At 38.4% G+C, this 23,049-nt stretch overlaps 1 protein-coding gene across 5 annotated transcripts in view; it reads right to left on the bottom strand.

Annotated features, from left to right (window-relative positions):
• THOC2 (THO complex subunit 2) overlaps positions 1–12,810 on the bottom strand; it is a 55,579-nt gene extending 42,769 nt beyond the window's left edge. For all 5 annotated transcript variants that reach the window (XR_008749639.1, XR_008749640.1, XM_055817815.1 and 2 more), the window contains exons 1-5: positions 12,653–12,810; positions 5,707–5,765; positions 3,392–3,483; positions 2,157–2,208; positions 59–129 (exon numbers count right to left, since the gene is read on the bottom strand). Coding sequence is in view for 3 of the 5 variants with exons in the window: in XM_055817815.1 (XP_055673790.1) it covers positions 59–129; positions 2,157–2,208; positions 3,392–3,483; positions 5,707–5,765; positions 12,653–12,714 (336 nt within the window). In the remaining 2 variants the exon portion in view is untranslated. The remainder of the gene's footprint in view (positions 1–58; positions 130–2,156; positions 2,209–3,391; positions 3,484–5,706; positions 5,766–12,652) is intronic.
• Positions 12,811–23,049: the final 10,239 nt, after the last annotated feature.

Raw genomic sequence — 23,049 nt, 5'->3', positions numbered from 1 at the left:
GATTTTTGTCAGATTTTGACATATACTTTTACCAAAAGACTTTCTAGGTGCAACTTACCAAACAGGCTAATACCAGTTGGGTAAAATGATCCCTCTTACTTTTCTCTTCTAAACAACTTGTCTCAATATCTAGTATAAAAGAAGATGAAAAAAAGGGGAAAAAGAAATCATTTACTTGTGGAATTTCTAAGTTTCTTCTTTTTCTAAGTATTCAGATAAATGCTATTGAGAACACAATGCAAACAAAGCAGCTTGTCTAGCTTCTTGTCACTTTCCACCTAATCATCTACCTTAAGGTCCATGTTGTATTTTCATGACAACTTAGCCACATCCACCAAACTCATTGAAAAGGTAAAACAGAAATCAGAAGAATGCCATAACATTTCTTTCTTGCCCTTCTCTGTCACAATAAGGCTTACAGCAAGCATTCAGAACCACTAAGCATGAAGTGAAGTATGAATTGCTGAAAATAATCCTAGCCTTAATGTAATGTTCTAGTCTCTTCCTCCGTGTCTTCAGAGTAACTACCATGTACCGCCTGGTCTGCAGTCTTTTACTATCTATAACTCTGGATTTCCATTCTTTTCTTTTGCATTGTCAACTATCAAATGCAATTCACAAATCCACTCCTATGAGAAGACAAGCCATAAAACAATGGCCAAGGAAGCACACCTGTCTAAAGTAGTTTTAAAAAGCATGTTACAGGAAGCAAGGATCTGCAGAAGGAGTGCAAAATTCAATAGAAGAATGCAAGGCAAACAGACATCATGAAAAAATACATCCACACCCAAAAAAAAAAAAAATCTCACAAACCAACAGAAAGACTAGACCCACAGAGAAAACATGAACAACAAAACTCTTGAGAAAGCAGCCTCAAAACAGACTGAAAAACAATGCTGCAGGAGGACGACAGTGGAGGCAGACTTGTCACATCAGTCTGGACCCTAGCAGCCAAGCCTCTCAGCCAAAGAATCTGCAGAAAAAAAATCAGTCTAGGGATGTGGATGAAGGGATAAAGTGGGTAAATAAAAATTCTCACACATTGAAGCACATTAGCTAAGTTGACGACATTAGGGGGGAAAAAAAAAGTCCCGACAGTAGCAATTACCGGTTAGAGGGAAAAAGTGTCAAGAGAAAACTCATTAAAAACAAGCAAGAAGTTTTCAAATGTCCTTTGTCCCAGAGTCTGAAACATAGCTTCTTAGCCATATATTTATTGCTCTGCTGCTAGTGGAGGCATGGCATTTGGTACATACTAATTTGAAGGGAAGGAGGGGGAAAAAAAATATGGAAAAAGAGGCAGACAAATAACTAGTTTCAGTTATTCAAGTAGTTGAAACAACTAATCAAAGTTTTCTAACCCAGCTCAAAACCAAAAGGGTATCGATGTAATACTACATTATAAAAACAAATCATTACAAAAAGATGATAGAAGTACACAGAACGAAACATTATGAATAAAACAAAGTCAAAATTAATCTTTTACATGTTACAGAACTGAGGCTGCATATGGAAACTTAACGAGGTGCCTCTCTGCACAGGCAGCCACAGCACAGAAGATGCCACACTCTTTCAGTATACAGAACAAACCAGGCTCCATGATGAAGACATCACAACATAAAAATCCCAAAGTTAATACCAGAATAAGTACATATCTTTAAAACCTGCTCAGCTGGCAGACAGTGACTTGGAAAATGATACTGTTTGCCTTTAGATTTCTGGACAATTAGCACAAGCTTCATTTCACTAAGAGTGACAGTACAGATACAAATATTTACAGAACACATTCTGAGAACAGAACAGAGGATGTCCCTACCAGGACATCAACTTTGATTTAAAGCACTTAAAAGAATGATAACAACACTAAGTCACCAGTTCCATTAGCTAACACCCAACATTCTTAAAAGCTAGCTCCTTTAACTATTCTTGACAGATCAGTTTCCACTGCCTTTAATAGCTAAGTTTCTGGAAACTATAACAGAACAAAGCAGAATGAAAACACATTAACAACTGAGATACAGATACACCGAGGAAGAATCAACACATACTTTGTAAACAGAACTCATGCTTTACAGATTTAATGAAGTTTCCTGAAGAAGTAAGCATGTATTTCTCCATATCTGAGGCAATGCTGAAAGGAAGGAAACCCAACTTACCTAATATACAGAATACATCAGCTAGGATGGAGGGCATGTCTTCCCGGAATTCCTAAAAAGGAAAAAGTTCGTGCTTAGTGAACACACAAATTCACATGTGTACACTTAGGAAATTCTTAATCCATTACACAAAACAACACTTCATTATGAAGTAAGTTCACATTAATTAATAATATATATTATTGCTGATACTAATAACAAAGTTATGTTAATTAATAATTCAGAGGGTCAATTATTGACTAACGTTAAGTGCTGTACTAATTATTAATATGTAATGAAATAACATAACATTTCGATGTAATTTAAAAGAGTATCTAGTGGAGAAGGACAAAATCCTCCAGTAAATGCCTCCACTTCTCTACCACAGCAGAACTCCCTGTGTAAAGATCAGCACCAGCCCAAAGAGGAAGCTACACTTTCTCAAGCAGCCAACAAATTACATTTTCCTACAGTAACTAAAGATCAAACATTAACACATGCTACCCCAATAGCATGTGCACCTCAGCTTTGACTTCTCTCAAACCCAATGCAGAAGTTTAAAAACCTAGAAAGGTTATCCTAGAATAGATCACTGCAAAACATTTTTTGTAATGTTCTACACACAAAACAGCAGTCTAACTTACAAAGAAAAAGAAACTATTGTTTTCAATACTTTAAAGCGTATTTTTTTCACTTTATTTTTGAACACTAACATTTGGTAATCTTAGAAGTTTAGAAGAAAATACTCTTTTCCCTACTTCCTCTATTTATTCAAAGTAGTTTCTGTTTGAAAAAGATTTTTCTTAAAATAAGTCTAATGCATTATTTTAAAGGCAGACAGGGGACTTAAGACCTCTCAATAGTAAAATGGCACACACACATTGTTACACTAAGATAGACGTAAATTATAAAAACCAGTAGGTGGCATCACAGACAAGCTGCATAAGCTAGTGAAACCTATTTTTAGCATTTATTTAAAATGTCAGTCTTCACATGCCTTTTAAAAAAACATTTAATTTCTCCTAAAATGAATATATCTATTCCTTCCCACAAAAAGTAGGGAAAAAAAACCACTGACAAACTACATATATTTCAAGTGCACACAAATGAAGAAAAAGAAATCGACAAGGACAAGAACAACTTTTTAGATATGGAAAACCAAGTCTGTTCAACACTATCCTACTTGATTTTCATTCAGATTTTTATAACAAACTAGAAATTTGGTAAGCATGCAACTATTAAAAATATCTACTTACTATGACATCACCAAGAACATTAGAAGCTTGATCATGCTTCAAGTTTCCTCTGACAACATGGTATGCAAGCTCGTACAAAGCCTGTTGGATATCTATTGAAAGAAAACATTAAGGAACATGTTAGGTAATCTTTGGTAACTTTTAGAGCAATGTTTACAATAATCCTGTAGACTTCAGACACCCTGCAAGTAGACAGGATATGCTTCTTTTACCAATGACTGGGATTACTTCATTACTGCTGATAGATTAAATATAGCATCAATATCTAAGACTTCACACAAGCAGATAGAAGAGAGACAATACACTTTCCCTAGGGAGTTTATGTAATAACAATAAAATGAAATGAAAAACTACAGTTCTGCACATAAAAGCTTAAGTTAAATCTGTCTTTCCTAAACCAACTGCCAAGACTCATAATTCACATAAATATATTATACATACACATAAAAATACAATACACAGGAAACATTACAGTACTTTTTCCTAATCGTATCTCAACACAGATATGCTCTCAAGAACCACTTCTCTTGGAGAAAGTAAAATGTAATTGGAAAAAAATACTTAATGAGGATTTTTTTTTTTAAGGGAAGTCTCCAATAACTGAAGAATGCTGCTTTACAAAAGCTTACATTAAGCTGAAACACTAAACTGAGATACAGCATTTGAAAAAATCTTGCCACGTTAAAAATAGTGGTTGCAAAAACTACTATGGTAAACTCGTAAGGAATTGCTCTTGAATACACCACAATGCTGCTATACTTTTTTAGTATGTGAAAAATAATCAAACCCAATACTTTCACCTTGCACTTGTACCATGTGGTTTACTCAATATTCACAACGGGTATAAAAGTTACAGATCTTAATGACTTAAAGCAGGTACTTGATAACTTGGTGACTGCAGAGCACTGTAGCTGCATTAAAAGTAGATTTATTTCTTTTTTAAATTGATAGGTTAATTTTACCTATCACAATGCTTTTGGCAAAGAATATTAATTGCTGAAGATCTGAATATAGCAGGATTGGTTTAGCCACCAATGCTATGTAAAATATAATTCTACTATTTTGAAGGCAAATTCAAGCAGTTTGGTGCAGTACCCAATTTAATAATTTATGATGAACCCAAACAAACTATAAGCATAGCCCCAAACATGTCTCTCTCTGCAAGTGGCTCCCCACATGATGGGGTATTTGTTACATAGGTACACCACCAAAACCTGGCCTGTCTCCATAAGCTTGTGGTATATGGGACCTCAATAAATGCCCTTCTGGAACCGTAAAGGCATAACAGCCAGTGCAGTTTTCAGAACTGGATGTGGGTCATGTGGACTCAAATTCTTAGCAGTCAGCATCTCGGTACCTCACTCCAAATTATCTGTATTTTCAGGGTTTTCTTCCATGACCAGAAGGACTTAAACTATTTCTGTATAGTAATTCCTCCAATATAGCCACTGCATGTATCTATCTAGTAATTCCCACTGAATATTTTAGATCCTGACAAGGACAGATTTAAAAAAAAAAAACAAGCAACAGCATATAGCGATTGTCCATCTCCATCTAGAACAGAGAACATCTGCTGACCTTTCTTCAAAAACTTTGGGAATAATGGTGTAGCTTTGTTCAATAGTAAGTTCTTTGTACTTAACAGTATTACTTATAATTTACATTGAAACATTTTGGTTTCTCTTTTCTTCTATTACAATTGCCCATTATGACTATTCTAGCAGGAGCTCAAAACACCATCTGAACAGCATAGCACATTTGTGGTCTTAGTAATACGGAAGCTTTTCTTCCAACAGATTCTGCAATGCAAAGAAAAATTTAATCTTTCTGCAAAGACCAAAGATTTTTTTAAAGTGAGAATTTAAAACTTGAAGACAGCAGTGTCGTTCACTAACAAAGGAGAAAGTCTCTAACTCAGGCATTGCTGTAAAAATTACTTTCTGCAGTATACAAGTACACTTGCATACGGTAGTGTTCATACATATAACTTTTAGAATAAAACTGTATTTGAGTCTGCAAAAAGGAATTGAATTTTCTACAACACAGACCAAATAATGGACTACCCCACCACCACTTAACTACTGTCTAAGAAATCTCTTACCTGGACATCTGAAGACAAATCTAGTTGTGGATGTTTGTATTGCCTTACTATCTGTAGTATTCATCTTTAGCATGTATTAATGATCAATGATCACCGTACAGGAATATTCCAACCAGATACATGCAGATGTACCATGATCAACTCTTTCCAAGGCCTTTTTTTAAGAACCACCTTTTTTTTATTTTAAGAACCACAAAAAACCCGCACAACCTACCTCTGAAACCCATACTATCATGGCTTTTGTTTTCACTGAGAGTGCGACATAGTTGCACACTGAAACAGAAAAAATATTAAAAAAATTAAACACATAAAAATAGAGATTAGCATACACACAAAAATGTTTGGAGGCTTTTTTTGTTGTTGTTCTGGCTAAAATACTTTAAATTTGGGTAGTTTAAATGGCTGACTACATTTTAACTTTCATAAACACTAATTCACAGAAATTGCACAGCAAAGAAATACAAGTTTCCCAATAGATCTCACACATATATATCATATACTTCAAAAAAATATTATTCCTAACATTACACATACTTACACACAGAAAAGTGAGTACACTAGGCAATTTTAATGTGAAAGGAAACATGGAAGCGCTAGCATTAACCTACTGTTGTTAACCAATAAGGAAATGCTTCTCATGGAAGTACTATCACAGTTTTCAAACTCTGGCCTGTAAAAAATTTTAACATTAAAACACATGCATGACTTCCTGATGCAGTGTTTTATCAGTGGTGAGACAGTCACTAAGGGAATCCATTACAGGATGCAAAGACCTGTCATGTTACATTGTCTCCTGAGGCTCCCTCAATCAAATTAGCTATATGTAAAAAGTACACTAAATACTGTACATATGGCTCCATGAAATAACAGCTCTGTGCATTATAAAATAAATGCTTAAAGAGCAGGCCTCTCCACTACACTGATGGCTTAGAAACGGAGATGCTTCCAAGCTACAAGGATTTTCCCTCTCCACCACAGTCACCTCAGCACGAGGTTTCAAAAGCAGTTTCGTACTTAAAAAATAGTAGTGATTTACCTATATTATAACATAGGCCAGTTAATATCTTAACAATTTTCTTCACACTTTCAAGTTTTCAACCGTAAGTTTCACATATTTTTCGTCAAAAAGTCTTTCATGTGCAGAAACTGAAGCTGGTATCAGAGCTACATCGTATTCCTACATAAGATGGCAAGACCACAATTTCCTGTGGGAGCAATTCTTAAGCATGTTCTCAAGTAAGGCAGGTGTTTAGAATTATTAGAGGCTTATCATCAAAAATAAACAGTAAAAAAGGATTCTGTAGCAATCTGTCATTCATTCTATTTGCATCCTATGCCGTTTATTACCTCTCTAGCAGGACTGAACAGCTGTTCCAGCAATCAAAGGATTGTAATTAGCAAATACAAGGTATATGCACCCTTTAAAGACAACTGGAAAATGGGCAGTTTCACATACAACGTAACCAGCAGAAATGTGCTAGCTCCGCAAAAAGCAATGGTATGGCTAAGATGTTCTAAATGCTGTTGAAGAGAATGCACAATATTTGGAATTAACCAGAGCAAAGATGGCAAAAACAGAGGAATGGGTAATTTAATTTATTTTTCATTAATGATAAGTGCACTTTTTTTAAAGCAGCAATAGATTTTTTTCCCAGCTATCCCCAAACAGTGTATCAATTTGATCGATCAGATTTTCTTAAATTTTAATTACTCCTCCTCCATAAATAAGTTACCATATAAGCACTCATTTCTAAGCTCTGTATACAAGTAACAGCAAAGTGAAACATCCAATTCCAAAAAATTATCTACTGAGATGCACACTTTGACCCCTGTGTCATAAGGTAGTATCATCAACCACATTACACGAGCAACAACCCTGTCTACTTGGACAGAAGTGTTCACTTAAGTACATCTTAATACAACATAAGAGTTTTAACCTCTTCCAATTCCCTTTTCAGGCAATACCAAAACAGTACTATCAACTTCATATTACTTCAAGAAACAAATCTGTTTGATCAAAGTAACAAGAAACCTTATTTAAAATTAGTCTGTAAAACAACTTGCTTTATGTTTGTAATTAAAAAACCCTGAACTATTAAACTGGAAAAAAGAACCCTAAAAATTTTCTTTTCGTGAAAGTCTTCATGAGAAAATTTTGGTAGCAGAAAAGATGACTCTGATATTACTCTTTGGATCTAAATTAATAATTCTGCTTATATTCTTTCATACAGGTACTCCAAAGGAGGATGACCTTTTCTGAAGGTGCTGTCAGGCAGTACAGCTGACCTGATTTAATGGTTTGATGCTGCAGAAATGCACATTCACCAACGCTTCTTCCCTTCTTGGCCACAGAGTTCTAGCCCTCATGTCAGTTAAATCAGTTAAACTGACAAACCTGGCAGAAAACTGGTAAAAAAAAAATAAGTCTTCTGCCAACTTTGCAAGCTGAAGCATCTTACCAGGAGGTCAGATAAGCATCAGAGTAAAGAGAGTCCTCGTGAATGAAGGCAGAAGCCCTCCCTTCCAGTACCAAGAAACTGTGAGATTAACTGAGAGCATCAAGAATTAAAATCGCAATACTTTGATGTTCACAAGAATAAAAACGTCTGTATCAGTACAACCAACCAGCTTGGGAAAACAGCCACACAATACCTTCTCATTTAAACACTGCCCATGACAATGGAAATTTATCAGGTCCACTTTTCAGTTCAACAGACTCAAACTGTCTGTTGTCCATTAAGAGTTCATTTGAAACATTTATTACTCTAATCTTGTAGTTCCTTACTGCAAGCTTAGGACAGAGAGCTTCCCTACTCCACTAAAACCTACATCGCTTCACGCAAAAATAAAACTGCAAAACGTATAAGATACAATAAAAAAACCAGGATAACCTAGAAAGTAAAAATAGTTTTAAAAAGTTATAGAATCACCTCTGAAAACCAAAGTTTTAAATTAAATTTGTTTTGGACCAAGATGGGATAGATTTGCTTAAACAACAAATCCTGAAGCAGTGTTGAACACCTATCAAACAAGCTTGCATGGCAGAGTCATCAACTGAACCCAAGTTTCCCAATTCATATGCAATGTTCTACAGCCTCAATTACACTCCCACACATAGTATATGGCAGTAATTGTCACAAAGTGCATGTGCCTGCAAACATTTAAGTATATGCTTAAGTATATGAGTTTAACTGATGCGGGTGGGTAGTTCTCTAATTGAGATAAAGTACAGTCAACTGCATTTTGCAGTCAGGATGGCAAAAATACAACTAAACTGTTTTCCTGACTCTCAGCCCTTCAACTCAACACTGACATTCTGCGTGGAAGTAACAAACCTATCAGGGGTGCTTGAAAGATCAAGTCTCAAAATTTCACAAACTGTTAAGCTTCTTCAGTTTATCCTGAGGCTTAACATATTGCATAAACTGCCAGCCAAGTATATTATTAAAACCTTACTTCTACATTAAAGGGTCCTCAATGTGTTTATCACAAAACAAGGTACCAGTCTAATACTAAGTCCTTGCCATTTAATGCATATTATAAATGTCCATATGGGCTACAATCATAGACCAGCATCTTATTGTGGAAGACACTCTACAAAACAATACACAATTCCACTACAAAGGACAGTGTAAGTACACACAAATAGGTGTACAAGGAGTCTAGACTGATCAGCGTAATAAGCAGTCATACACAGATCCCAACTCAATCTCTATACAATATAGAGTAGCAAAGCAAACACACATAATTTAATAAACTATATTTAGACGAGGGTCTGAACAAAACAAAGTGACAGATAAGATGACCACATCCTCACCCATTTACAGTTTTGACAGCTAAGAGCACTTGAAGCTATCATGATGTACATTTACATATCGGTGTTAGATATTATTACAAATCAATAGTTCAATTAATCAAATTTAAAGCATGTACAGTTTTGATCAAGGTCTCTGAACAATTTCTAGGAACAGACTGGTCACTGCTACCCAAGCTCTACAATGTTGCCTTACTATCTAACATGAAACTCTAAGACACATACAAAATCCTTACTTTCTGGGTTTGGGATATTTCTGTTTTATCGTGATGAACTATCACATCAGCAAAAATAAAGTTTATTATTTTCCACAGCAAAAGATCAGTCAGTTGCAAACTGACTTCCTTGTAGGATTTCTTTAAAACACCCCTATATTTTGTTTTCTCCATAAACCAAACTTCTTCCTTTTTTTCTCCTTCCTTGCCACCCCAATAACATCATCTCCCACAGACTACAGCAATATTACAGATCTGGTATGTTTTCAGGTATAGGCAGACCACCACCATACCACTCAGAAAGCAAATATACAGAGATAACCTTAAGCATCCTATATTAATCACCGTAGAAGCTGAAATACCAAATAAACCCAAATCATTTACTTCTCTCAATACACTTTCACATTCCCCCAAAACATAAAACTGTTTTTATTTAGGTAACTAGTAAGTGCCAAAACACTATCTTGGGCTTTTCTTTCTGCTAATTATGAAGGCGTTTTGTTCAGGTTTTTTTTCCTATAATCCTCACTTTTTAACAAAGTTGGTATTTGCCTCCCTCCAAATGAGCCCACCCCTTCATTTAAAAACAAAACAACGGCCCTCTACATAAGAGTGAATTTCTCTGACTTCAATGCACGGGCTTTATTAGACCAGGCTTCCACAGAAGAAGAAAATCCAAACTTCTGAACTTTTTGCAAATCCTGTATTTACTATAAATATCAGGTTTGTCCCTCTGCAGTATCCTTCCCCTTCCCACTACTCTAACTTGTTTATCAATATCATGCATTGTCTTAACTTTGAACCACAAACTCTGAGGCTGTAATTGTGTCTTAGATGTAAGGCCGAGACCTAATTTATACTTCTGGGCATATTTGTATTGGATAAATAGCTCAAAAATAACAAGTATCATTACAGGTATTCCCCTTTTACTTTAAATAATGCTTAAAAAATTTAATGTGTTTCATTTTTGAAAGAAAGCATCATAATTTTTTTTCCCCAGTAAAAGAGTAGATAGGAAGCTCTGGAAAAATAAATGCAAATTTACACACTGAAGATTCCCCCCAAAAAGTTGTTTCCTAAGAAGTTCCCTAGATAGTGGCTACAGATTCTTTTGCTTCTAGAAAGTAAGTTTGTATACTCCACATACTTACAAATCTATCACTGCAAAAACTGACAACCGTTATCCAGGCACAATCATTTCTTTTTTTCCCCCTAAACGTATGGCTTCCTTTGCAAGCCACTCTTGAAATCATGCCTGGAACTGCATTTAAGCAGCATTCCAAATGAAGTGTAAATGCCACAAATACAAGAACTAGCCTATCATTTCGTTCTATTGGTTCCACAACACTTTCTTCCGATCGTAGTTAAGAACTATGCTCTGGGGGAAGGTGAGAATCATAAAAGGTTCAATTCGGGCCAAAAGCTAAGGTAACTTGCCTCTTACATAGATAGAGGTTCTGAGAAGTCAATGTAAACAGTGCAGCTGCCATTATGTGATCAAACTATGGAATTTCTATCCTTGAACACTCCATACATGGTGAACTCCATACAATCTCAATGACGGCAACAGGGTAAATTACAAAAATTATAATCATATGTGACTACTTCAGGCAAAAATGACTTACCTATTACAGAAAACCTAGCAAGTGCATCCACATGTATATGTTATGTATAAAAGTAGATGTTTTATTATAATCATATGGGCATTTTTCAAACGTATCAGTATACCTTTTTTATTCTTTGCTATTCATACAAACATTTCTAAATTCTGAAGTTCAATAAAAAGGTATCTGTGTTTATTGCATAAATACTGCCATGGGTGCAAATTCAGCTACTGCCATAAAATCCTAAGCAGTAGATTAAAAAAGCAATGCAAACCTCAGCATTGTTCAGGGGCTCCTGAACACTTTTATTTCTGTTGGAAATGCAGGTACAGAAGACATTTCATTGGCCTTTTATCATTAACATCAAAACACGTTGATCTTACATGCTAAAGTAACAATAGTTCTAGCACAATTCAAAGCCAAAAATGACATGGCTATAAAAGGGGGGGGGCCTTCACTACAAAATGGAGGGTCTGGGGAGAACAGTGCTTCATGCAGGGAGCCTCTATGTTCTCTGTTCTCTACCCCACGACCTTTTTCTTCATGCACTGAATGCACACCATTACCACACCTGCACAACGTTTTAAAACAGATGAACAAAAGAAAATAACAGAAAGCATGAATATCAAAGAGCGTTTCTCCAAGTAATCCCCCAAACACCCCTATTTGGAACTGTAGTGTTTTTTTGGTTAAAACAAAAAAAAGACAAGTGCGTGAAGGCATCAAAATAACAGCATTCAAATACATATAGTTAGTACACAGGATGCCCTTGCCCAAACTAATACAGTAACATGAAATGGACAAACTGGTTAACAACCCCCTGAACAGATGCACTCCTGAAACGCAGCATAGTGAATCTGCCAAGTTAAGACTGCTTAAAACACATACACAGAAGGCCCTGAAGGGGAAAGCTCCTAGCACACCTGCATTGATCTGGGAAGCTGCAAACAGCCCCCTGAGTGCACAAAGGTTACCTCGCAGGATAAATAGGAACAACTAGCTGATCCTACCTTGCCTGAATGAAAGATTACAGCGCTAGTGCCCTCAGAAAAGGTATAAAGGTGGGAACGGGGGCCGAGACCTCTGCCAGAAAGGTCAACATCGCGGAGCCAGCGAAACAACGCTTCAGGCTCCGTGCTACCCCGGGGGGGCGGCTAAAGAGGAGCCCGACACCCGATAAATATGACTCGGAGGCAGAAAGGGGGCGCTCAGGGCGCGGGCAACGGGCGCCAGGAGAGCTAGGCCCAGCGACGGGGGACGAGCTTCGGCGGAGGGCGTCAGCCACCCCCGAGGAGGCCGAGCCGGATGGGAAGGCGGCCTGCGCCCCCCGCCCCACCAGGCTCCGTCCCCAAGCCCCAGCAACAAGGACGCAGCCCCGAGCGGCGCCCTCCCCGCCCGCTCCCACCTCCCCGCCGCCCCCCCCCCCCCCAGCCTCCCTCGGCGGCGAAGCCCAAGTCCCTCCACCCTGCCGCAGGCCGGTGGCCGGCGGCGCCCCATCGCCTTCCCACACCGAGGCCCCGCACTCACAACTCGTTCTTGCCCCCTTTCTCCCAGTTCTTTATCCACTCGGCAGGGAGCAGCGCCGCCATCTTCCCCGTATGGCGCCGAGAGCCCGGATGGTGGAGCAACGAGCCCGGGTCAGAGGGGACGCACGGCCCGCAAGGAACCACGGGACGCGGGCGCGCCGTACCCTGGGAGACGGGGCGCGCCGCTCCACGGCGCCTGCGCGGCAGCCCCGCCCCGCGCCGCTCGGCCGCCGCCTGCGCTAAGTACGGGCCGCGGGGTGCGTCAGGCGGCCTCTGCCAGCGGCTCCGGGCAGCGTCCCCCGGCAGGGCAGCCGCGGGGGGGGCCCCGGTAACGGGCCGGGGCAGGCGGAGCTGGCGGCACCGCCGCCTCTGTGCAGGGCTGATTGCAGGCACCCTGCAAGGGCCCCAGCGGGCCGGGCCTGGGCGGCCTGGGTGGGTTAACGCGTGTGGTGCGTGTGTGACACCGCGAGTTGCGTGACCGTTCCATCAGAAGAACGTAGACGGTACGAGCTGTTAAAAATGGTTCTGCTGCTTTTCGAATCTTGAGCTCACGATTCCAGCATCACCATTTTGAAAACGGCGAGAGTTTTAAAGGGAGCACTGTAAATGGGAAAGCTCTGCCCTTGACCAAACCTGTGCCGGGCTTTGCATCGCTGTTCCCCGAATTCTGCCCCACCATTTTGAAAACGGCGAGAGTTTTAAAAGAAGCAGCTTTTCCAATGGGAAAAGCTGTGCTGTTGCCCAAAGCCATGCGGTGCTTTGCATCGCTGTTCACCGGAGTGCTGCGGCGGCACCATGTAATGGTGTGAGTGAACGGGGGGGTGGGGGGGTGCGTGGCCTTTCCCGATCCACCACCCCTCTAATAAAGCAAAGCTGAAAATACAGAAAATCTTCCTGTGTAATCATCCTCCTAATTCACCATGACCCAAAGCAAGGCAGCGTGTAAGTAGCGTGTAGGCTCGTACGCATTTGTGAGCAGCTGCCGTGGGCCAGCGTTACTCTGACCAACTGGGAGCCGACACACCGAGCGAGTGTTTAAATCAAAGAATCTAAAAGCCCTAAACTGGTTGGTATGATTTTCAGAACGTTGTGTGCATGAAGCTCATGTGTCCCTCAGCTAGTCCTTCAGGGTGTTTGATTTGTTCTTCAAGTTCTGTGTAGCTGGAAAGTGCTAAGCAGAACAGTGCGTGGCGGAGCAGTGCACACACATGTTCCATGTTCTAAATGTCTGCAAGTGCAAAACCCTCAACCCTCGCCGTTAAAATGCAGAGACCCCTGTCTGTGGTGATGAACTACCTCAGCATCCCTTATGAACCACGTTGCAAGCTGAGGTCTTGTCTTTCAAGATAAAAAGCAGATTTTCTTTGTCTTTTGTCACAGCATTTTTGCCAATAAAATATCAAATTAGTTTTTCAGTTGCAATTTAGGTAATATTAAAAAAAATCATTGCACCCTCACAAGTTAATACCATTTGAATAAATGATGTTATTTATTAAATCAGGTAATTTAATTGCATTTAGTAAATTCAGTAAATTTGTTTAATAAAAATTGTTTAAAAATGGGTTTATGTAGCATTACTATGAAAAGTTTAAACCACCTCTAATTATACGTTAATCTTTCTTGGTCATTTTTAACATGGTCACACTAATGTAAGATCTCTGTGAGATATTTTTTTATGAAATAAGGTACAGTATTGAACCCTAAACCTGCAAGTACACATGTAATTGATTATATCACATTATTTATTCTAGTACAGCCTCCAATAGAAATTCAGAGTGTCAGTCATACATTGTACACAGTACAGTGATACATGTGATATGTTTGAAACTATCTTTTTGCAGATGGTACATCCTCTTGATTACGAATATAAACACTTAGGACAAACAACTCTGTAGGTGTTGTCTTCTGATTATCATTCCTAATACATGTGCCCCTTTTATTACATGTTATTCATCTCCGTAAGTCTCTCCCAGCTGCTCTTAATTTCCTTCAGTTGCTAATCAGGATGTATGAGTTAAGAAATACTTTGTTTGGCCAGGCAGCACGTGTTTTCAGTCTTTCCAGAAATTCCTCTTGCCTGTCAAGTCTTTCCTTCATCAGCCTTCTCAGTCTTGTACATGCTCCCTTCTCTACTGAAGTGTAAATCATTTCACAAATATGAAACCGAAGAAAATTGAGAATTTGAAATAAAATAATTAAAAAAAAAGATGAGGCCTAAGTGCACTTGTGCCCATTTCAGTGCTAGTGCTGTTGGGGTTTCTCTACTGCAGGCTGTATTTTCCACGTTTAGCAGAAACATGCGTCTTGCAAGGGCTTTGGGTAAAAAGGTTGTTCTGCTTCAAAAATTGCCCCAATCAGAAAGTCTGTAGAATTTCAGCAAATCCGTATAACTGCTGACTGAGAGGGAACAGTGTTGTTTTAATTATTATTCATAGCCAGTCCCTGTGCAAGCTGTATAATGTACAGAATGCTGTTGTTCTGGATCTGTATGTACAACACCTACTATAAAGGGACCCATTACAGCCACTAAACTCTGCAGTAACACAAGTAATAAAGGAGACAGAATCTCTGCCTCCAGTACTTAGATTTTAAATAAGACACAAATACATTTCAAGCATATAATATGCAGTGTGATAAAAGATAAACTCAGTTTAACAGTGCCTAATATATTTATGAAGTGTTATTTTTAAAAGTTTTGTGGAAAAAATGTATTTAAAACGTGAATGATAAAAGGCACAGAACTGCAAGCCTAAGGAATAACATGAGAACGTATTACAAGAAAGTGCAATCGGTGTATTTACAAGATAAGCCTAAGAGATGCATAAACAGAAAACAAGAAGCTAGCAAGAGGTATTAGGAACAAGGATTTATGTAGGTGCAGAGCTATGCAAGGTGTCATTGTGAACTTGTGAAAGTCTGCCTTCATGATGAGGATGAAAAGACACTCATGGAGAAATACAGAAAAATAAACCCGTCAAGTCATTGCAGGACCAAAAGGGCTTAGATCCCAAGTTTATGCAAGGAAACTAAACCACTTCTTTTGTGAGGTGTATCGGTAACAGACTGGAACAGGCTGAAGATAAAGGGAGCTATTACACTCAATGAAGAAATGTATGTGACAGAAACAATTTGAAAATCTAATTGAGGATAGCCTAATAATACCTATCAAATCTCTGAGAAGCATGCACTTTTGCTTGTTGTGTTTCTTACTAGAAGATCACTTCAATACAAAGGTCATTGGGTTTGAGTTCTAAGTGTAGGAGAAGTCATTTCAGGTCAATATAGCAACTTCATGTTACTTTTTATTAATAAGACCAGGATGTTTGTGTCTTCATATGCTAATACAAACAACACAATGGCAGTGTCATAGCTATAAAATGCAAAACCAACTTTTAATTTGATTTTGTTATTCAACAATGGAACAAGCTAACAGAGACAAATTATTGTAAACTGAAGTATGGGCGTACATAATTGAATTTTGGTTTAAAGTGGACAAGTTAGTTGTAGAAAAGAGACAAATGTTCAGTGTTGCACCTTCTTGCGAAATACTGACTGTCTCTGCAAATGCTTAGATCCCTCGACTATCATTGGGAGTAATTTCACTAAAAATAGTCTACCTGGTCTCTTGTCCAGAGCTATGAACTTCTTTCTAAAGATCCTGTATGTTTTGGTTTTTTAATGTTGACTTTGTATGGTGCCAATACAGTGCAATGCCGATTTTGACTGTTTCAAAGTCTGTGGATTTTTGTAGCAAATGCCTTTGCTCTGAGTCTGTGTCAGCAGGAAAGCGCCATGTAGCCCTAATAAAAAAAAGTTGTATTCTATAACGTTCACTTTTTAGATAGCAACAACAATAATTAATGGCATGAAAGCAGATATTCAAAGGTGGAAAAATGCAGTTGGAACCATAGAAAGATTTTGCAGAAGTAAATCGGATGTCTGGCTTGCACGGCTTTCAGTGCACGTCTCAGAACTACCCACTTTCCGCACATCTCTTTCACAGGCACTCGCCTGCAGCGTTGTACCTACAAATATGCCTGAATACGTGAAACTCTGAGTATACTCACTTAAAATATAATTAAAGTGTGATACAGCTTTTAAAGGATGAGAGTTTTAAGTGGTTTCATGGTTTCTAAAGCTTCCCAAAGTGAATGTCACTGAAAAGAAATTTAGAAAACCTTTAAGTGTTGTAGATCCACCAATCAACAGTGACTCAGTAAAAGAGTATTTTGTTGTTGTAAGGGTTGGGCTATTAGTTAAATAGCTTATTATATACTTAAACAGTTAGGGAATAATTAGGCCTGGGATTAAAGTACAGCCAATTATTGTTAAACAATTTACCAAGTCAGCATTACTACATTTTCTGTATTGTCTATACGTTTCATTTATACTAAATGCTATAGTGAAATTGTGAATGGTACAACTTGCACAGTAAATGAAATGCACTAGCTGTGGGCACCGATAGTTGCAATTCTTTTGTGTGGTAGATAATTTTAAAGTTATTTACAATCCATTTAGATCCTGTTCTTATAAACACTTATGCTGGTGACTAATTTTACCTGCCAAGACTTGTACAAACTAGATATAAGTAAAGTTTTCCTCTTATATAAAGGTTTGCAAAGTCATGTCCTAATATATTACATTTTGTATGTGTAAATATATGGATTTGTAGCTCAGAATTATTTACACTTTTCAACCCATTGCAGTTCTCTCTTCCAAGTTATTCTTTTCAGGTTTTTAACAAAAATAATTAAAAATACTAAACAAGCATAGGTAATGAAAGAGTTTTCTTGTAAGTCCACATGAAGTGAAGTCTTTCCACAGAAATGATCATCAAATGAAGCACTATATATTTCCAATTTCATTTTTAGAACTACAGCATAACAAAAAAAAGAATGAAAAGCATATATAAAAGTATAACTATGAATTAAATATACTTGAGTTTTAGAGATATATTTGTCCTAGACACAGTTTGCTTGCCATTTTTCCATTACCTTTACTGACACAGTTTAAGATAAATATAAAACAGACACAGGTTATAAAGGACCTAAATGAAGTTATTTAGCACTTGGCTGAAATGCATTTTAGATATCCTCTTGCAGACAGTTTAGCTATTAGACATTTCCTGTTAGCTATTATGTATGAAAATATACATATTTATGCCAGCCATTTGTATTCTATAAATATGACTTCTACAGTCAAAGAATCATATAATACCTTTAGGCCAAAAGGGACTTCTGGTGGCCACTGCTCCAAAGCCCTGCTTGAGGCAGGCCCTAAAAAGTTCAGTTCAGGTTGCTCAGTACCTTATCTCACAGCACTGTGAATACTTTCAAGGATGTGGCTTCTCTGTCCCGGTGTTTGAACACTGAAGCGTTTTTTCGTTGAGCAGACTTAAGTCAAGGAATTTTCCTTCCTGCAACCTGTGTCTGCCCTAAGAAGAGTCTGATTCCACAATGTTTCTATAGCACTATAGAAAGCGTTTCGTGATAGGATTTATATAAAATAAGCTCTACTTAGTAAAGATACATGATATATTACCTCTAAAACATAGAGACTCATATATTTTAATAAATTAACACAGGAAAAGCAAGATATTTTGAAAGTAAGTATGTACCAGTTCCTCTTCAGATTAATATATTATTGACAGAGTAGTCTTCACTCCTAGACTACAAAACTTTATTTAGCTTTGTCTTATCCTTGCTTATGTGGTGGATATCTTTCTTAAAACTACCTGCTTTTGCTGAATTGTGGGGAATTCCTAGGTTAAAAAGTAAGATCTATCTCTTAGTCCTATAAAACAGCGTTTATAGTTTATGAGGCTTTTGTGTGCTAGTAGAAGTGTCATGGGCATCCTAAGATTCCTATAGAAGAGCCAGAGACCCTTGTTAAAAACTAGGATGGTTGTTTCCTTCTGTTATTTCTAGAAGTTGACACTTACCTTTCTAAATATTGGAATAAAAATAAAATCTTGAAAAAAAGGAAAAATTATGATGAGTGCAAAGGCATGATATGTCACACTGCAGCCTTAAGTCACCTACTGTCCTTCATGCCTGAATAAAGAAGCAATCTGAGTGTTTTTTTCCTAACTACATTAAAGAAAATGCCTGTTTTAGGCACTGTGGTAACCGCTGGACAGCAGCAGGAAGGTATTTAGCTTAACAACAAATACAAGGTTTTGAAGAGTGTAGTATATTATCCAACAAATACACAGCTAGGAAAAAATTCAGTGTTAATTTAATCTTATAAAAAGTATTTATTCTTGATTTTCTAAATAAATACTAGAGACGCCAATTAGGAGAGCTGGAAATGTACAAAAGCAGAAGAAATAAAATGTCCAGCAGCTCATTTCCTCTGTATCTACCCACTCCATGAATTTGTGTGACAAGGCACAACTTTATTATGTGCTCTGAGGGGTAAACAACCCAGTCCTTTACTTTTCTTGCATCGACGTTTAAGAATGACTCTTTGGAATAAAATGTCCTTTATTACTTGGCTTTTATGTCATGTCCATGTAAGAATTAATTGGTCTAAATTCCTGATATTTTCTTTTACATCAGTCATTGTTTGGCAATTTTTCCTGTTCTTTTTCTGGGCACATTTCCTAAACTTGCATGCAGAAGAAAAAGGGTACAAAGAAGGCATGCTTCCACATTTTCCAGATTATTCCCATTTGGTAAATGCTGTTTAGAAAAGTAAGAATCTTAAACATTAGCTAATACCAGCTGTTTCTATTCAGCTGGACAACTGAAAGGAGAAACATTCTCAGATAGTGATTGTCAAACAGATCTTACAGCTTTGGGCATTTTTTAATAGCTAAACTCAGTGTCACTTCATCATCCTGAGCTATAAAATGTACCAGATTTAATTAAAGATCAGTGGACGTGGAGTAGCATACGGCTAGGGAAAAGTTTGTTTGTTTTCAGCTCGCAGAAAGCAGGGTTGTTTCAGTAAGAGTCGATGCTTGTTTGTCTTTCTTACCCACTTCCCAACGCAGGCAAGAGCCAGCTGTAGACTGAGGTTCCATTTCCAGACCCTGGTGGCCTGAAGTCTTCTGGTCAAGGTGCTGGAACAATTGCATTCCTCTCTTAACTTGTTGGTTCTGTGTATGTTCATGCGCTTGATGGTGAAGAATGGAAGGTAGGAAGAGTAATCAAACTCTTCCACACAATGTTTGTGAAGAAGGGGCTTTGTCTGTTAAAAATGGTGCTGGGAGCAATGCGATCCGAGTAGCGTTTGGCAGACAGCAGACCAGTTATTTGCTTAACGATATATTCACGCTACTTCAGTGTGTATTTCTTTCTGATCAGTGTGTATAGCTCTAAAGAGTGCTGTTTGGTTTGTTCTGACTAGCATGAAAAGGAAAGACAAGAAGACCCCCCCAAAACCTCTGGTTCAGGAGTGACTCTGCACAATGGAGAAATCTACAAATGCAGGAAAAAAAACAATTGTTTCTTGAATCACAATCTCACCAAATGGCAAAATGTTAGTGCAAAAGTGGAGACCTGCAAGTCATTTGCTGCTGGGATTTGTCTGAAGGGTGGAGACGAGCTGGTTTGAGGGACTTTGCTCCCAGCCTATGCTGGAACCATTGCATGGGCGATTCCCATTTGCCTGCTCTGAAGAATGAAGGCACACTTAAAACCTAATAAATTACTGAAGAAACATTTGTCTTCTAGCACATACACCTTCCTAGCAAGTGCCTTATCAAGGTTAGTTATTGGAATCTCAAGATAATAGTATGTAAAGTGTGAAAACGTGGAAAAAACTTGGATTTTGGCATGTTTTGTAAGCTGAGCAGTGACAGTATCACTGGCAATGCAATTCAGAGTCTCACACCGATGCAGAAAGGCATAGTACAACTTGTAAAGCAGGTATTCCTGAACTCACAGCTCATCACCCACTTGTTTGTCAAACAGCTGGATATTCTTCAGGGTGGGCCTGGATCATTACGCCTCTTGGATTACGTACATCCCACAGAAAATGGTATTTGACTTAATGTACTCTGCTGACAAAATCCCTTTGCTAACTTCAGCCCATAATTAGCCTGCAGTCATGCATGCAAAGGGTCTGGTCTAACAGCTCCTTGGCAGTGGCTGTCCAGCACTAGGAGAGCCAGGCAGCCCTTACTGGTGTCCAAGCAGCTCTGCAGCACGTGCTTACATTTGTGCTCCTGCTCCTCTCTTCTGAGATGTGTCCAGAGAAGCTCCAGATGACCGGAGCATCTGCAGAGGGTTGGCTGGGTGCTGGTGATGCATGAAGCGAAGGGAGCCAAAGTTTGCAAACAACGTTCAACACTTATCAGTGGGTGGGCAGTAACTGCAGCTTGCTGGAGATGATTGGTGTGGCTGTTACTGAAGTTCTCAGGCACTTACCCCATGGCGTATGTGAGAAAAAGGTTTGAACACCATAGGTAACTTGTGCTGGTTTATTGTGAGAGGCAAGGGTACTAATGCATTGAGAGAATATGGAAGTTCGAAGGTAAAACCCGAATTTGATAAATAAAACTCTTATCATCATGGTCCACACCCTTGTTTGGGTTGGGTATCCCATGTGCCAGGTATGCTAAAGTGAAAGTGTTTCTGTGGCTAATGATAATCATGTAAGAGAAAACCTGCACCCCCACCTAAACGTGGGGTTTACAGGCTATTAGGAGTCAAAAGAAGCTGTTTCTGAAACTGTCTTGATTCCTCGTTCTTCATCCCAAACTGGAAAGCAGTCTGGTGGCCCAGTGTCCATTGTTCTCTGTTCTGATGTTGCTTCTCCTTCTGGTACTTTGATTCTGAGTGAAGTCCGAAGTCAGAATATACTTGATTAAATACACCTGCCTTTGACATGTGAATATCTCTTTTAACCTGCTACTTAAGCAGCAATGTAAAGCATTTAGGAACTACAGAAAAATTTGCCCAGCTAAGATTTGGGTGATCATCTTGAGTTTCCCCCTTACATAATTCTCAGACATCATCAACATGATGCAGGGAAAATGAATGACCAAAGCGATGAGTTAAAAGGGACATGTTTGTTAACCATAGCATTCCCCTTCACTCCTCTCTGCCTCTTTTCTCCCATCAAGATAATGTGTGGAAGCCTCCAGGGAATAGGCCAACTCGGCATTTTTCTACTTATTGTATCACTGACTTACCTGGTACCTGCGTGCCAGCACTAATATTCTGGCACGAAGAAATTAAGGAGTAGAAAACCATGTACATGGTCATATGCCACATGTCGCCAAGTCCAAAGTCGCAGCTCTAGATAATTATTTCTTGCATTAATCAGTTCAAACAGAACTAAAATAAATCACCAGTTACATGTTTACCATTTTCCTCTTCATTTGGCATTTATGTTTCCTTGCCTGCTTAGTGAGTTGTGAAAGAAAGTGAACACTGTGTCCCTCATTTGACACTACCTGCAAGTGAACTTAGGAGTAGTTTCAGCTAGCAGTGTACCAAAACATCAAAAGAAGATTGAGTTTTTACATGCTTAAATACTAACTTTTCCACAGGGCATGTGTTACTGGGTTCAGTACTGCCACCATTATTTGATGTTTTAATGTTAATGAGAAGGTATTTTATTGCATTGACTGATCAGCAACAGGTTTGGGACTTCCAGGGAAGTCTGTCCTGCCTAAGACTTCATTGCTGAGATTGAAAAGGCTCATCCTGTTTTTTCAACTTTTCTTATGTCTGTGCTATGATGATTCCTCAAATTATCTCTAACTTCCCTTTGGACTTTTCCACTACCTTCACTGAAATGCCATGAGAATGATGTTTATCAACTGCTTGCAATGAAAGGAAACAAAGAATGTGCTCTAGTAGTAGGTGCTGTGGATAAAGGGAATGGGCGTCATACTCTTTTGGAAGACAGAATAATTTAATTTTTTGTGGACCAGCATACCAATGCAAGGCTTTCCTATTCCCATCAAATGACGGCATCTCTTCTTCCAATGGTAGCAAGAACTTACGATATAATTCAAAGGAAAAACACAGATTTCAGGCATATGTTGCTTATCAGTTATTTAATTTTCTATTGTCATATTAATGCGAAAATGTCCCTAGTTAGGGGACTGTTTTGTCATTTTTCTGCATTTGATTTTCTTTCTGTGCTGCACTCTAAAATTCCAGCTCTATATTGCATAGCTTTTTTCGCTCCGTGCATTAACATGATGGTAATGCTGCAATTAATGAGTCAATGAGATTAGTAGGAAATAAGAAATTACATTAATTTCTTAGGGAATATATCGATAAATACAGTTTCCCGTATGAACCTCTGTGACTTGTGACCCCTTACTGACTAAATAGTTTGTGTCAAAGAACAGTTCACCAAGTCAAATTTATATTTATCCGTGTCAAGCAGCTTGGAACTGATTGAAATTTTTAACATGATTGTGTAACGTTTCAA

This window comes from Falco peregrinus, chromosome 13 (assembly GCF_023634155.1).
Source record: "Falco peregrinus isolate bFalPer1 chromosome 13, bFalPer1.pri, whole genome shotgun sequence".
Classification (NCBI taxonomy): domain Eukaryota; kingdom Metazoa; phylum Chordata; class Aves; order Falconiformes; family Falconidae; genus Falco; species Falco peregrinus.
The sequence above is the reverse complement of the archived record's forward strand: the minus strand, read 5'-3'. Positions and strand labels throughout refer to the sequence as shown.